We start from the raw sequence: 15,076 nt of genomic DNA, 5'->3' as shown, positions 1-15,076 counted from the left end.
ATCTCCTCATCTGGAGAAACACTCACTGCAGACAAGAGTCACTGAGGTTATCTCTGATGATGGGGCTCTACGGGCTACTGGCTGCGAAGGACCGAGGAGAGGCCAAGGAGAGGACTTCAATTATGGCCTGAACTATGCTCTGGTAGCTGAAAGGCCATTGTTTAATCTACTAGAAATCATCTATTTTAGCAGATAAAGGGATTACTTGGGTTTTCTTTTCCCCAAGAACAGTGTGCTATTCCAACTACTAACGGAACATTTGGTATTTAATTAAAGAAAAAGCACAGGGAGAAGCAACACGGGCATCAACATCACTTCTAAGGAAATTCAAATTGATTGTCACCCTTTGATGCTGCTCAATCACCTCTATCTCACTCACCCTTCCTACAACCCACATTAAATCATCTGGTTCTCCCTGTCCTGCATTTGATTTGTTTTTTAGGGATCCCATCCAAAACTTTGGGACTATGTAATGTGAATTCACTGCTCAGCAGAGACCTCCTGACCTGTAAAGAGCCCAATTACCCCTGGTTCATCAAGAGGAGAGGGTAGAAATTTGAGTTTGGTTTTGCCTCTTCTTTGCTTGGTGCTGGTTCCTGTCCAGCAGAGCTCTTTCCACCTGGCCCATCAGGGTGATGGTGTCATAGGTCCACAGTTTGGAAACCAAAGGTGGCTTCATTGCTCAAGGATGAACTTGAAACTGCTGCATATAAAAATCTTGTGTTTCCCTCTTGGTTCCCTTGTCTGTGCCACCTACATTTTCAGAAAGATCTTCCCTTTATTATAATTTTTATTTATTTTTTTGTCACACAGAATACTGGCCAAAGAGTAGTGTTATAAGTCATTCTCAGGTACTCCACCACATCCAGCAAACATGGACTTGTTTTCTTATGTCATCTATTCTCCTTCAAGTCCACAGACTGCCGACCCAAAGGGCCTGTGAAGGATGCGTAAAAAACAGCAGCTCACAGAGGTAGGTATAAATTCAGTGTGCAGTGGTCTGTTGAGAAAGTTGTAAAGAAAATAAATAAATAAATAAAAATTAATAGTCTTGTTTCTCCTACCATCATCATCTTAATTCTCTTCCCCTTACCACAACAGTGTACCGAGAAAGTGATTATTGAGCCAGCCAGCAGCCAGATCATGGGAGCTTCCTCTCATAGATGACTGCCACTTTTTTTGTCTTGCCTTCCTGAAAGTCTATTTCTCTGCACACAGAGCACGGAAAGGATCCTACTGGGTAGTTTGACTTATGTACCCATGACTCTTGTCTTTTCGTGACTGTTTCAGGTGATCTACACCCACACACACTGGCTACATCCTCCTTCCGATCTCTGTAGAGGGATCTGTTGCTGTCCCGTGTGGCGAAATTTCTCAGATAAATGGGGCTGTCCATCTTGTCCACCCTGCTGCTACCTGCTTGTGTAGTTCTCATCCTTTCTGCCTTTCCTCCTGGTCCTTGTCCGGCCCACGCCAATGTTTGATCTACATCACTCATCGTGGGACACTGCAACCTGACTTGGCACATCTGATGAACTGGCACCACCACTGAAGATGTGGTTATCCCGGGGCTCTTGATCTTCTTGTCTGACTTTGCCCCAAATCTTTGGTGACTGTAACTCCATCCTTCACTTTCTACAGGCAGCTCCAGAAGTTGCTGTGAATTATCTGGTCACCCTGTCTGCTACCAGTCATTGTGTTGAACCAGTTGTTCAGCTTGCTCTTGACCAGGACTGCTGACCTCACCTCTTCATAATGTTTTTCAGCAGCTTCTTACACATATCATATAGCCCTAGGACACTCCACGCAGCTATTGCAACACACTGGGTCAAATGACTTCTTGAAATTGTGCAACTGAGGTTCATGTTCTTGATATCTCTGAACTTGCCAGTGATCAGCCTCTTGCACTGGTTTTGCTGTACTGTCCCTGAATCCACCTTCTGAATCCTCAGCAAGGAACACATTGAGGAATTTTATCAGGCATCGGGAAATGCACAGAATTTGGAAGGTCACCACTGTGGGAATTTGCTTACTAGGATCCACTTTTCCTTGTTTAGGAGATCTTTTCCTTCTTGATAACATACAGTTGCTTCGCTGGGTCAATGACCCATGCTATAGCTCCATCAATCCATTCTCAGCCCCTCAGATTTCTTCAGCCTCCTGACCCTTCTTTACAACCTCTGCCAGCAAAATATGTCTTGTCACCCAGCTCCTGAAGCGTTATAATCTCCCAAACACTGCAAATCTCTTCATCTCTTGATCGGTCGTCTGTGTAGAGTCTGGTAATATTTCACCCATCTCCTCAGCCTGTTCTTTTTTGAATGTGGGGGCTGGCCTTATCCTTAATGTTGTGGAGAACACACTGGTTCTTCTTCCTTTACATCTATTACAAAAGGCTATCTTGATTTGGACTTTCACGGTAATGTTTTAATACTGCTTACTTTTTAAGATTATTTTTTTTGACTGCCCTTACTTTTTGACTTTTACCCAGCTCTGGGTATGCTTGCTGAGGATATATTCCTTCTCACCTATCCATTCTGCTTATCGCTGGCCAGATGGAGAACGTCCTCCTACAGACTCAGTGGCTGCCTACCTTCTTGGCTTTATGGTGGTCAACATCAAGGCTTGATGAATCTTCTGTAGCTGGTTCTCAGTGGCAACTTCTGAGTTGAGCTCTTGGCTGAAGGAATCTCCCTTACTCCTTCGTATGTTTGGTCCTTCTAGCTCAACCATTTTGTAGCTGATTCTTCCAGCCATAAGACAACCAGCCTTCTCAGTTCACATTTCTAACCAAACTGTGTTAAATAAATGAGGGTACAACTGCAGAAGACCTCTGCTCCAGAGTATATCCAGTAGCTGCTCTTCCTTTACTTGCCAGTTTTGGTCTCCCAAATGCCAGTCAGAGCTTTCCAGCTCTGTTTCCTGTTTAGTTTGCACTTACACCCCCTTTTGCATATGTAGACTCTATAGCCTCATGAAAGCCTGCAGGCTTTGCCTTATTTGTTCTTGGTTAGTACTTTCATTGCCAGTCTTCGGCATGTGCCAATCAGTCACGTACCTCACTGAGTACATGAATGGTTCACTCCGAGGTATGGCTTAGGCATGCCTTGACTGGTGGAAAATTGCCTGAAATTATTTGAAGAAATCAAAGAAATTCTTCCTTGGCATTTGTCATAGGAGCCCAAATGTCTCTAAGTATTACAGCACCTGTTCCACAGCCCTATATCCTGATGAAACCAAAGGGCTGGTTTCTGAAAGGTAACAAACCTTGAGTTGACCAGGATCATTTTATCTTGACTGTTGTGATTCTTGCTAATGCCTCTTTCATGTTTTGTATCATTGCCTTAAAACAAAGTTATCCAATGTGACAACACTGCCTTGACTATCCATCTGATTTTCAAAAGGGACACACTATTATCCTGGTATATCTCTAACTTGATCATTAGCAGTGAGATTTTACCCAAAATGATCGGAATTTTTTTTTTTTTTTTTTTCTGCTGGCCAAAGCTTCCATTAGTAGCTCTTCTTCCATTTCACTTTACTCTGAGCTGGTGAGGCCTCACCTTGAGTACAGGGTGCAGTTTTGGACAACACAGTATAAAAAGGACATAAAACTGTTAGAGAGTGTCCAAAGGAGGATTACGAAGGTGGTGATTAGTCTAGAGGGCAAGATGTATGAGGAGCAGCTGAGGTGCCTTGGTTTGTTCAGCCCAGAGCAGAGCAGGCTGAGGGGAGGCCTCATGGCGGCCTGCAGCTCCCTCACGAGGGGAGCGGAGGGGCAGGGGCTGAGCTCTTCTCTCTGGGGACAGTGACAGGACCCAAGGGAATGGCATGGAGCTGGGACAGGGGAGGGTCAGGCTGGGGGTTAGGGAAAGGTTCTGCACCCAGAGGGTGGTCAGGCACTGGGACAGGCTCCTCAGGGCAGTGGTCATGGCACTGAGCTGATGGAGTTCAAGAAGTATGTGGACAATGCTCTCAGAAAACTGGTTTAATGTTGGGTTGTCCTGTGTGGAGTCATGAGTTAGATTTGATGATCCTAATGGGTCCCTTCCAAATCAGGATATTCTATCATTCCATGATTCTATGAATCTCCTCATCCGACACCCACCTGTTTTATATGTCAGATAGCATCTACATGGCCAAGACGACTGGACAGAGCTCAATGTGTTTCTTGCCAGTAGCCTTCACGGCAGACATGGCCTGCAGGTCTCAGCACATGTTGTTGTGCATCTTCTGAACACTCCTCATGGGTGAGTTTTTGGCTTAGGTGATAACATGGTGCTCAGCCCTTCTCCTAAGAGCAATACTTCCAAGAGAGGACAATTCCTGTTCAGGCATCATAGCTTTATCCAGATTACCAAAATCACCTGGGCACTAAAACCCAGACAGAAATACTACTGGATGTGTCCGCAGCAAGCAAAATTAAGCCCAGTGCAAAGACAGCAAGCCAACCAAGGGTAGCTCTGAGTCTGGGACTGTAAACAGCAAAGTGACCATGTATAGTGCAATGTTCAATGTACAACCAATGCTGGGAAAATGGGAAGCTAGGAGATCACTGTGGAGATTTCACATGCATGAAGAAAGACTCAGGCTAAGGCTTCTCCTTCCAACTTCTTTCAAGTATGTATTAGAAAAAAAATGTCCCATCTTGATTTTAAAAGTGGTGGAGAATTCACCTAGTAACCCCAAGTAACTTGGTCTAACAGCTATGCACTGTAGTAAAAATGGGTGCCTTGGACTTAAGTTGGTCACAAGTGAGAATGTTTAGAACTGTCTGAGGTTCCCTGGGGTATCTGAGACATCTGCAACATCTGACACATTTGAAAGTTTCCTGCCTCTGTATTTGACTAAATGGTAAAGAACTTCATCCCTATCATTTTCCCCTGCTACTCATGTTTTTATAGGCACTATCATAATTCAATACAGCACCAATATGAAATTGTTTCCACCCCAAGGTCACAACAAGGAGCAGCTGATTATTCACAAGAACCACAACTACTTTATGAAATATAATTAATTTCCAAGATGGTCTCCATCACTTCATCAGTCTCTGATTTTATTCTTTGTTCTACCCTTTTGTTTTTCCATATCAAAATACATCCTACCCATCTGCTCCCAGTTCCCATGTGGAGACGGTGGTAGACTTGTGTCCTCTTCATTATTTATATATATACACTTGGTCCCAGTTTTAGATTCCTACAAATTCAGTTGACAGTGATTCTTTAGTTTCCCCCCAAATCAATGACAGAATAATGAACCAGTTTCCACAGGGTTTCCCTGCAAATAGACTCAAGGCTTCATTTTTCACAGTGACATTCTGAGATATCTCTTTAACCAGTTAGACCCACTTAATTTGCACTTAACATTTTTTTTATTTTTTTTTTTTCTAATCCACCTCCAATGTAGTATCAACCAAACACTTCCAAAAATCAGTGACATCAAGTTGCTTACTCTTACTGGAGAACAACAGCAATTTGATTTGACAAGGCTTGTTTTCTATATATGCACACTCATTTGCATCAATTTTATGCTTTCCTTTTAATAAATCATTCACCAAGTGATGTGTCCATTATTTCTTGCCTGTGACAGGCTAACAGTCCCCATATTACCCACATCATTTTCCCAGCCCCTTTTAAATAGCAAGCAGATATCAGTTTTCGTAGTCCTCTAAAATCTTTTCACTGTCCCAAAATGAAAAATCAGCATTTATATTCCAACATGTTCGGGTTCCAAGAGTTATGAAACTCTTGGCTATAAATTACCTGGACTGGCTAATTATAAAATATTTCACTTCTGCGGTTGCTTTTTAACATCATCTCTAGTTATTAATGGAGCCCAAAATGTTCTTTCACCAGAACTTGATACTAATACACTATCTGATTTTCTCCCCCAAACAAACATGGAAAAGAAATATTAATTTAATACTCCACCATTTCCTTGTGGTGCTGGTGGTGGTGGCCTTTGTCTACTAACAGTTTCGATTATTTTTACCTTAGCCGACCAGAAATTTATCTTTACTTTCTTCTGCTTCCATTACTCATTCCAGGGCAGAGGTGGCCTGTTCAGATGGATTAAAAAAATGTTGGCCTTCACCTTATTGTACAAGAGTCATCAGTATAGAGCGACCAGCACAGAGCACCACGCTCCATTTCAAATATCCCATTGTGATATCCCATATTAATGAAAACAAGAACATGGAAAATACAAATACATTGCTTTATTTCAGTCCGGGTCAGGTTCCATCTTTAAACAGGATCCACTGCTCCCAGAAAAGACACAATCTGATACTGCCAGGTTAGTCACACCTCGCTGTCAGGAAGATCTTTTACTGTTGCAAAAATAAAATGAGGAGAGATTGTTTGTGGGATCGGAGTGGGGATTTTCAAATACTTTTTATGACTCTTCAGCCTGAAAAGAGGCTGCTCTTCGAGCCGGCAGGAGGAATTCAGAGTGCTGAGAGCTTCTGCAGACATGTTCCTAATCCCTAAAGCGTGTGCTTGATCCAGCTGCAAGCAGCTGACTTCTCGCTGTCTCCCACCTCCTCTCCTTCTTCTCTCACAAACTCAAACCCAAAAAGTCAGGCTTTGCTCCCAGTCTGGTTTGTGACACACAGAGCTGCTGAAACCTGACCCCATCCCCTTGTTCCCCCAAACCCTGCGATTCCCGCTTGCCTCACTCCCAAGGTGTCTATTTAATCCCACTTTTATTATGAGTACAGCTACCAGTAGCTTACAGAGGTTACAAACAAAGAAGCTTTTATCAAAACTTTGGCTAATCAGTCGCTAACAAGCTCCTATTCAGAAAGGGGCTAGGTTGATTTGAATCTGAAAGTCACCCACTGACTGCAGAGAGGGAAGAAAGTCGCAGGGGAGGCAGAAAGCCAGGTTTCTGCCTGGCTTTTAGGGTCGGGAGGGCTCAAGCCCCAGGCTGAAGCAACCCCAGCGCCAGGGGATGCAATTCCACTTCTCCTTCTTCTGAATTTCCTTGGCCAAGTAGTGAACTGCATCAGGGCACTGGCCCCGGCTAAAACGAACATGGTAGGGGTGAAAAATGAAAAAATAAAAAATAAAAAAAAATCTGGGAAAAGGTGTTTCTTTAGACCTGGCTCAGTTTCTGTTCCCCACAGAAACACTTCTGCATGCTCAGCAGGCAGAAGCAGCAGCCAGGAGTGGACGCAGAGCAGACCTGCTCCTTTCAGCGATGGGGTTCACCCAAGACAGCCTAAGGAGCTTCAGTAACTGCAGCTTGCAATAAATTATGATTTATCCCTTGCTTTATGGCAGACTCCGCGGGCTCCATCACACTCAGGGCCATATAAACACACCGGGAAAATATTTGCTGTTCCAAAATGCCAACCATCTCTCACCGGCTCTCAGTCGGCAGCCTGCACTGCTTTTAAGGAGACCGTGAGCAGCAACCAGAAACAAAACCCAACCGAGCCTGTTGTCGGTAGCCTGAAAATCGTGGAATGAGGACACCTCCCCAGGAAATGTTGTAGGGTCTGAAAAATCAAGAAAGGTTGAAAGCCTCTGATCTTATCACAAGGTAAGTTGGCAAAATTTGATCGCCAGAACTTCAGTCCAATAGATGACTAGATACAGGGAGGGAGGAATATGCGTTATTCTCCTTAGGTAAGGGATAAAAATTACTCCAACCTGTATACACGTACACAGAACACCCTTCCCAGAATCACTGCAGCGAAACATCTATTGCCCACCATCAGATATTCTCTCTCCCTTCCCCATTTATGGAACAAATCAGAGGGTGAGTGGAAAAAAAAAAAAAAAAGAGATTTTCATAGAGCAGATTAATGGATGTAAAGTACAAAGCCTGGGAAGGGACAGGCTTAGCTGTAAATAAGGAAGTGGTACTATGCATGGCCTTAAATTTTATTTGAGCTGTTCTCAGTCAACCCCTTGCTGATATTCTTGAAGAAATAAAGGGGAACCACCATCCTGGACCGCTGCAAGAGAAAAGATAATTCTCCCATATTGTCCCTGTATTCCCGATTTTGTTGGTGTCTCTGGAGAGATACAATCTGCACATGAAGGGTTCTTTTATATCTGGGCCACAGAGCTACTGCCTTGCCTCTTGTCAGCCCTAGGGAGAAAGTGAGACTTATATTGCAAATGCAGCCAAAACAAACCAAACCTGTGGTTCCTGCTTCACTGCAGCAATTCGGAGCCATTGAAGAGATTCTGGTCTGTCCTACGAGAAAAGCCAAGAAAAGCCAACAGCACCCTTATGGGCTGTTGGGTCTCACTCCTCTACCACCATCACTGTGGCTAGACCTCAGCATCCTTGAAAAATGGAGAGAAACCCCGCTGGGTGCAGGTATCCGTTCCTGCTGCGAGGCTGGGTGCTCAGGTCTGAAGCGTTTTCAGGTTTCCGCGTTCAGCTGTACGCACCTGAGATTCACAGCAGCACTGCTAAGCCTGTACCTACATGTTCGGAGGATAGGTTCAGAGGATAGGGCCTTAGAGGCAAAGACAGTGTCTTACACCAGGGAGAAAAGCGCTGGCCGCAGGAAAGAAAAGGACCAGCACACCCCAAAGCTGGCGGTGTCGCTAGCACAACACCAGGACGGGGAGGACCTCACTCTCCTGCAGCACTTTTCCTCAGGAAGCCTTGAAACCTTTTCAAAGGCAGCTCGCTGGGGAGGTTCGCATGTAATCGCAGCTGGCTGGGGATACGCTCCAGCCCCGACTCCCACATGCCATGAGCCCCTCGGCCCCGTGGACCTTGCTGCCATGCTCGCAATGCCAATGCTAACGAATGTCCCAGTGAGTCAGTAATAACAGAGGAATTTCACAGCATTGCTCAAGCCCAGCTCCGAGTCTGCTCGCAGTGATGGACAGTAGCCTCAGCCTCTTACCTTGGAAATGATTTCAGTTTTGTGTTTCGGCACCTCGCTTGCCAGCTTCTCCGCGTGTCTCTAAAAGGCAGACGTCGCCCAGACCTCTCTGGAAAAAAGCACTGTTTGGAAAGCACAGAGGCAGAGCTCTCCTAACATTGCTTTCCTCGTGCCTTGGCAAAAGGGAACAGCAACAGGTTTGTACTGAGAGCCGGCGATGTATTGAGGCAAGGCTGTGTGCTACTCACAGGATAAACGCATTAAGAAAATTAAACATTTTCAAAACCATCACACCATCAAAGCTCCACTTGTTAAAATTAAGTGTTGGTTTGCATATCCATGCCATCCTGGCTATGTAATAACCTCTCCAAAGCTATTTTTGTTTCATATTCCCTAGTGTTTGGGAAAGCATGCTGGAGTTTTCTGAGGACACGCATTTTTATTAGAGCTAATTCAGCATTATTTTCTCACCCATTTCCTTTGTTGGAAGCAGAGGAATCAACTAAAGAAAACTCGAAGGCAGCATACCATGCCTCTGAGGGAAACTGCCTCCCCGCCTCGCAATAGCCAGGCTGCTCCTCTAGATGGCTCTGCCTTTGCCCAAATCCATCAAATCCCTGAAGCAAAAACCCCAATTTTGAGTGATACGGCGATACCGCTCCGGCTCCTCTCCCTCCCTCCCTCACCGATTGCAGGCTTTTTAAGTGAACGGATAAACGCTGACTTTTTTTATTATTATTATTATTATTTGGTAATTTTAGAGAATAATATTTTCAGCTTAGCTCTTCTTTTTTTCTGAGAGGAAAGTCGTGCTTAAAGATCTACCTGCTTCTTGTCCTTCAGATGCCCTTTCTACCTGTGAGTTGCCGATAAACTTCTTGCTTTGGATGCCCGCTGTCCGGTCAAACTGCAAATGAGCATTTTCCAGCGCGACCCTTCTCCAACACGCTGCGGAGCTGTTAGAAATAATAAATGTTTACAGGCAAGGAAGCAGAGAAGGGAAAAGACACCTTGCAAAACATGATGTGACATTTTCTCCTGCTGCTCTCACTACCCAGATACACGCACACACAGACGGATGGCAACGTCTTTCCCAAAGAGATACAAAATAAAATTGTCAGTAATAGTTGAAGACAGAAAGAAACAAAATAACTATAGAAAAACAACAACAAAAACCCTGCCTTTATGATTAAAGGAGGAAACCCCAAATCATACTTCTTTGTCACGCTCACTTTTAAGTTTTTCTCCGTCCCCAAACTTGCCCACTTGTTTCAAAACGAAATAAAATGACAAAAATCCTCCCATCGTTACATCCCTGCTTAGATCACACAAGGAATGAATATTGGTGATTTGAGCGAGCCCGGGAAAGCTGCCCCGGTCCAGCTTCAGGGTTTTACATGTGTTTTTTAAACTGTTTTATCGAAGAAATAAAACGAGGGGACTTTCTCCAAACAGTCTTCTCTTCCCCAAGCCCCGATGTCACATCAAGGCACCCGGTGCTGGCAGCCCGGGGGCTTCGCACTTGTACCTGGGAAGGGGATTTTTACCCATTTTTATCAGCAGAAAACGGAATTGAATAACAATCTTATTTAAGTCCCGGGGATTTACATCTCCAAAGGGACTGACAAAGGCTCTCTAAACTCTCCTGCACCATCGGCCGTAGTTTTTTGCGTCTCTCCGTGTGCTTCTGGTGTTTGTCCCGGACGAGAGGGGCTTCGCATCCCCGCAGCTTCCCCTATAAACCCCGCGGTGCCGGACCCCGTGAATCCCAAGGGCTTCCCCCTTCAAAAGGACCCACTTTCCCTAAAATCCCCCCCTGCACGCAGATAGGCGAAAATCAACTTTTATTAGCCCTTTCCTCCCGCGGTACGAGCGCTGGATGCTGTTTGTTTGTTTGTTTGCTTCATTTCGGGCAATTCCTTCTCCTAAAGCTCAATTAGGCGCGATCTCAGCGCCGGCTAAATGAGGATTTGAAGCGATTTTCACCCTTCCCACACCCGTCGGGGCACCCCCGGCGGTGCCGATCCCCCCCAAAACCCCCGTTTTGGGACCGGAGGGCTCAGGGACGATCGCCCCCGGGGGGTGCGGGGGCTCGGAGCGGAGACCCCGGGGAGGGGGCGGCGGGGCCGGGAGGGGAGGGATCCCTCCGGGGGCCAAACCCCACAGCTCCCCCCACCCCTGCCCAGCCGGGTCCCTCCCCCATGGCCGCTTTTGGGGCCCGGCCTTGCCCCCCTCCGCCTCCGGAGCCGCGCTACTGGCTGCGCCCCGCGGCCGCGGGCGGGGAGGCCGGGCACACGGGCAGCGCCTATAAGGCAAGGCGCTCCGCAACCCCCCTTTGGGATTTTTATTATTATTATATATATATTTTTTAATTTTTTTTTTTTTTTTTGTCGAGAAGGTGGGGGGGGAGGGCGGTGGGTCCAGGCCAGAAGAAGAAGGAAGAGCCGAGATTTTTTTTTTTTTTTCGGGGGGGGGGGGGAGGGAGAGAAAGAAAGCTCCGGCCGGCCCTGCATGGCCAGGGATTATGAGCGCCGGTGAGTTGCAGCAGGCGCAGCCCAGACCCTCGGCGCCGGCAGCCGCCCCGGTGCCCCCTCAACCCCGCAGCGCTCAGGAAGCCCCCGAGATGGCGGTGTACTGCGGAGAAAACTTCAGCGTCTACCCCCAGCCCAGCCTCCACCCGCCCGGCGCCGCCGCCGCCGCCGCCGCCGCCGCGGCCGCCGCCGCCGCCGCCGCCGCCTCGTCGGGGCAGCGGGCGGGCGGCTACGGGCTGGGGGATTACGGGGCTCCCGCTAACGCCGGCTACCTGTGGGGCATGAACAGCCCCGCTCCCTACCTGCAGGGCCCCCCGCCGGGCTCCGCAGCGGCTGCAGCAGCAGCAGCCGCGGCTCCTTTCTTGCCGCCGGGCTCGTACGGCTGCTCGAGGGGCGGGCAGCTGGTGGGCTCCCCCCCGGCCCCCGGGTCGCCGTCGGCGGGCGGCGCGGAGCTGAGCTGGCTGAGCCTGGCCAGCCAGGAGGAGCTGCTGAAGCTGGTGAGGCCGCCTTATTCCTACTCGGCGCTGATCGCCATGGCCATCCAGAGCGCCCCCGAGAGGAAGCTGACCCTCAGCCACATCTACCAGTACGTGGCCGAGAACTTCCCCTTCTACAAGCGCAGCAAGGCGGGCTGGCAGAACAGCATCCGCCACAACCTCAGCCTCAATGACTGCTTCCGAAAGGTGCCCCGCGACGAGGACGACCCCGGTGAGGCCGGGCGCGGCGGTGGGGGGCGGGCGGAGGGCGCAGAGTCCTCCCCTGGGGTCCCCGGGGAGAGGGGACCGGGCTCCCGTGTCCCCTTCAGGGCTCCCGTGTCCACTCAGGGCTCCCGTGTCCACTCAGGGCTCCCTTGACCCCTTCAGGGCTCCCGTGTCCCCTTCAGGGCTCCCGTGTTCACTCAGGGCTCCCGTGTTCACTCAGGGCTCCCTTGACCCCTTCAGGGCTCCCGTGTTCCCTTCAGGGCTCCCTCGTCCCCTTCAGGGCTCCCGTGTCCCCTCTTTAGGGTTCCTTTGTCCCCTTCAGGGCTCTCTTGTCCATCAGGGCTGACACCGATGACACCAGTTTTGCGTGTCCCCTCAGGGCTCTCTTGTCCCCTCAAGCCCAGCACTGAGGAGAACAGGTTCCCTCGTCCCTTCATGGTCGGCGCTGTGAAGGGACCAGGCTGTCTTGTCCGCTCAGAGCTCTCCTGTCCCCTCAGGGCTCCCTTGTGTCCCCTCAGGTTTCCCTTGTCCCCTCAAGCCCAGCACTGAGAGGTTCCCCTGTCCCCTCACAGCCTGCACTGAGGAGACCAACCTCTCTTGTCCCCTCAGGGCTCCCCTGTCCCCTCATGATCAGCGCTGTGAGGAGACCAGGCTTTCTTGTCCCCTAAGGGTTCCCTTGTCCCCTCGGGGCTCCCTTGTCCCCTAAGGACTCCCTTGTCCCCTCAGGGCTCCCATGTCCCCTCATGGTTGGTGCTGTAAGGAGACCAGGCTGCCTGGTCCCCTCAGGGCTCTCTTGTCTCCTCAAGCCCAGCACTGAGGAGACCAGGTTCCCTCGTCCCCATACAGTGGGTACTGTGAGGAGACCAGGATCTCGTCCCCTCAGGGCTCCCTTGTCCCTTCAGGGCTTTCTTGTCCCTTCTGGACTCCCTTGTCTCCTCAAGCCCAGCATTGAGGAGACCAGGCTCTCATGTCCCCTCACAGTCAGTGCTGTGAGGAGATTGAGCTCCCCCGACCCCTTCAAGCTCAGTGCTGTGAGGAGACGAAGCTCCCTTGTCCCCTCAGGGCTCCCTTGTCCTCTCAAGCCCAGCACTGTGAGGAGACCAGGCTCTTCTGTCCCCTCAGGGCTCTCTTGTCCCCTCAAGCCCTGCTCTGAGGAGACCAGGCTTCCTTGTACTCCTCCGGGACAGCCCTGTGAGCAGACCGGGTGCCCTCAGCCCCTCAAGCCTGGTCTCCATGAGGAGACCTCCCCCTGCCTTGCTCCCTTTAGAGGACATGGGGCTCCTTTCACCCTTTTCACCCCTGCCGCTGTCCCCTCTGGAGGTGACGGCTGGCCCCAGCCCTCCGTCCCCCTGCCCGGGCAGGCCGGGTGGGCTGAGGCCAGGAGTGCCGGTTGTGCAAGGCTCGGATCCTTCGGCCGTGATTCACGGCTCCCCTCCCTGCCCCGCGCTCGCCAGCCCGGCCCCGGGGCACAGCCGGTGCCCAGGAGTGGGCGTAGCGCCCTGGTGCGCTGCCACGGTGCCGGTGAAGCCGGGCAGGGAGGGGACATGTAGGGCTGGGGTCTCCGGGGGGATGCTGTGGGGTCGCTGCTCTCATCAGCCATAGGCAAGAAGCGTGTGGGGACAGCTAATGGCACCTCAAAGTGACACGGCACCTTGTCTGCAGCGCTGCGCAGCGCTGCTGGCCTTGCTGGCCCCTTGGTGTACCTGGATCTGCAGGCCCACCTTCCAGCAGCTCTTCTGAGAAGAGCTGTGGCAGGGTCTCCACTCCATCAGCCATGGCCGAGATGTGGGTGCCCCTGTTTGCTGTGAGGCAGCCGGAGCCCCGCTTTGTGTTCCCTTCAGCCAGGTGTGAGGTAGAGGTGGAGATTCTCCAGGGAGGTTGAGGCATCTCAGTGGTGGGGAGGTTCTTTTCCGTGTGGCATTAAGGTTCTTGTGGACATCAGAAGGGGACATAGGAAGGTGATAATGTCTTGGGGCCAGGATTTGGGTTCTTGTACTGGACAACAGGCAGAGGAAGAAAATTGTAGGAGAGGTGCAGGTGCTGTGCTGATGGGGCAGAGCACAAATATTGCTTATCTTTCTGCAGCAGGGCTCGCTGTCACAGAGGCTGACTTTCTCTCTTCTTTCTCCTGTTTCCCACCAGGGAAAGGAAACTACTGGACCTTAGATCCCAACTGCGAGAAGATGTTTGACAACGGGAACTTCCGCCGCAAACGCAAGCGGCGCTCGGAGCCCAACACCCCTGCGAGCGCGTCTGCAGCCTCCTCTCTCGGGGCCCTGAAAACAGAGGAAGAACGACCCATTGCAGCTGGAGGCAAACCGTGTGGAACCAGCCCACCCCCGGAGCTGGACCCTTCGCCTTCCGCCAGGGACCATCCGAAAAGCTCCTCTCCCTCCGGTATCATTTCATCCACCCCCAGCTGCCTCAGCACCTTCTTCAGCGGCATGAGCTCCCTGAGCGGCGGAGGCGGCCGGCTGACAGGGGGGCTGAGCAGTGACCTGCATCACAGGAACTTCTCTGCTGGACAGCTGAGCAGTGGCACTTTCACCCCTTCCAGCAGCTCTTCTCAGGAGGTGCCTTCGCCAGAACAGCTGCAGCGAGTTGCAGGACCTTCCCCTGCCTACTACAGCTCCTTCCACCCCAGCAGCGGCAGCCAGGGAGCCCAGTACAACCACTACTACAACTTCACGGTTAACAGCCTCATCTACACCCGGGATGGAACAGAGGTGTAGGGCGCTGGGGCAGGCAGCCGGCGAGCGCTGCAAAGGGAACGGGAGATGCAGGCGTGTTTGGCAGCACGGAGGACCGTATGCTTTTGGCAAACAGCATTTCAATGTGGACACTTCCCGGGAGTTCTCCCAGGAAGACAGAGCTTCTCACATTTTAAAACCAGAACGCCCCACGAACACCAGCAGAAGGCAGATGCAAAGTCTTTTCTCCATCCTGGAAAACGTTAGGTGCTTTAGATGGCTTGCCGTCTGAGCTCTGCA

At 50.2% G+C, this 15,076-nt stretch overlaps 1 protein-coding gene and 1 long non-coding RNA gene across 2 annotated transcripts; one reads left to right on the top strand and one right to left on the bottom strand.

Annotated features, from left to right (window-relative positions):
• Positions 1–6,197: 6,197 nt before the first annotated feature.
• Positions 6,198–9,804, bottom strand: LOC116489043. Its single transcript, XR_004253241.1, has 4 exons — positions 9,680–9,804; positions 8,876–8,963; positions 7,367–7,501; positions 6,198–6,328 (listed from the first exon to the last, which is right to left on the bottom strand). It is a non-coding gene; the product is annotated as an uncharacterized LOC116489043 (long non-coding RNA).
• Positions 9,805–11,378: 1,574 nt separating this feature from the next.
• Positions 11,379–14,818, top strand: FOXI3 (forkhead box I3). Its single transcript, XM_032187102.1, has 2 exons — positions 11,379–12,093; positions 14,229–14,818. The coding sequence occupies exons 1-2, from the start codon at positions 11,379–11,381 to the stop codon at positions 14,816–14,818; spliced, it is 1,305 nt and encodes a 434-aa protein (XP_032042993.1).
• The last annotated feature ends 258 nt before the right edge of the window (positions 14,819–15,076 follow it).

The sequence above is a fragment of the Aythya fuligula genome, chromosome 4, assembly GCF_009819795.1.
Source record: "Aythya fuligula isolate bAytFul2 chromosome 4, bAytFul2.pri, whole genome shotgun sequence".
NCBI lineage: Eukaryota > Metazoa > Chordata > Aves > Anseriformes > Anatidae > Aythya > Aythya fuligula.
Note: the sequence above shows the minus strand (reverse complement) of the source record. Positions and strands in the feature narration are given on the sequence as shown.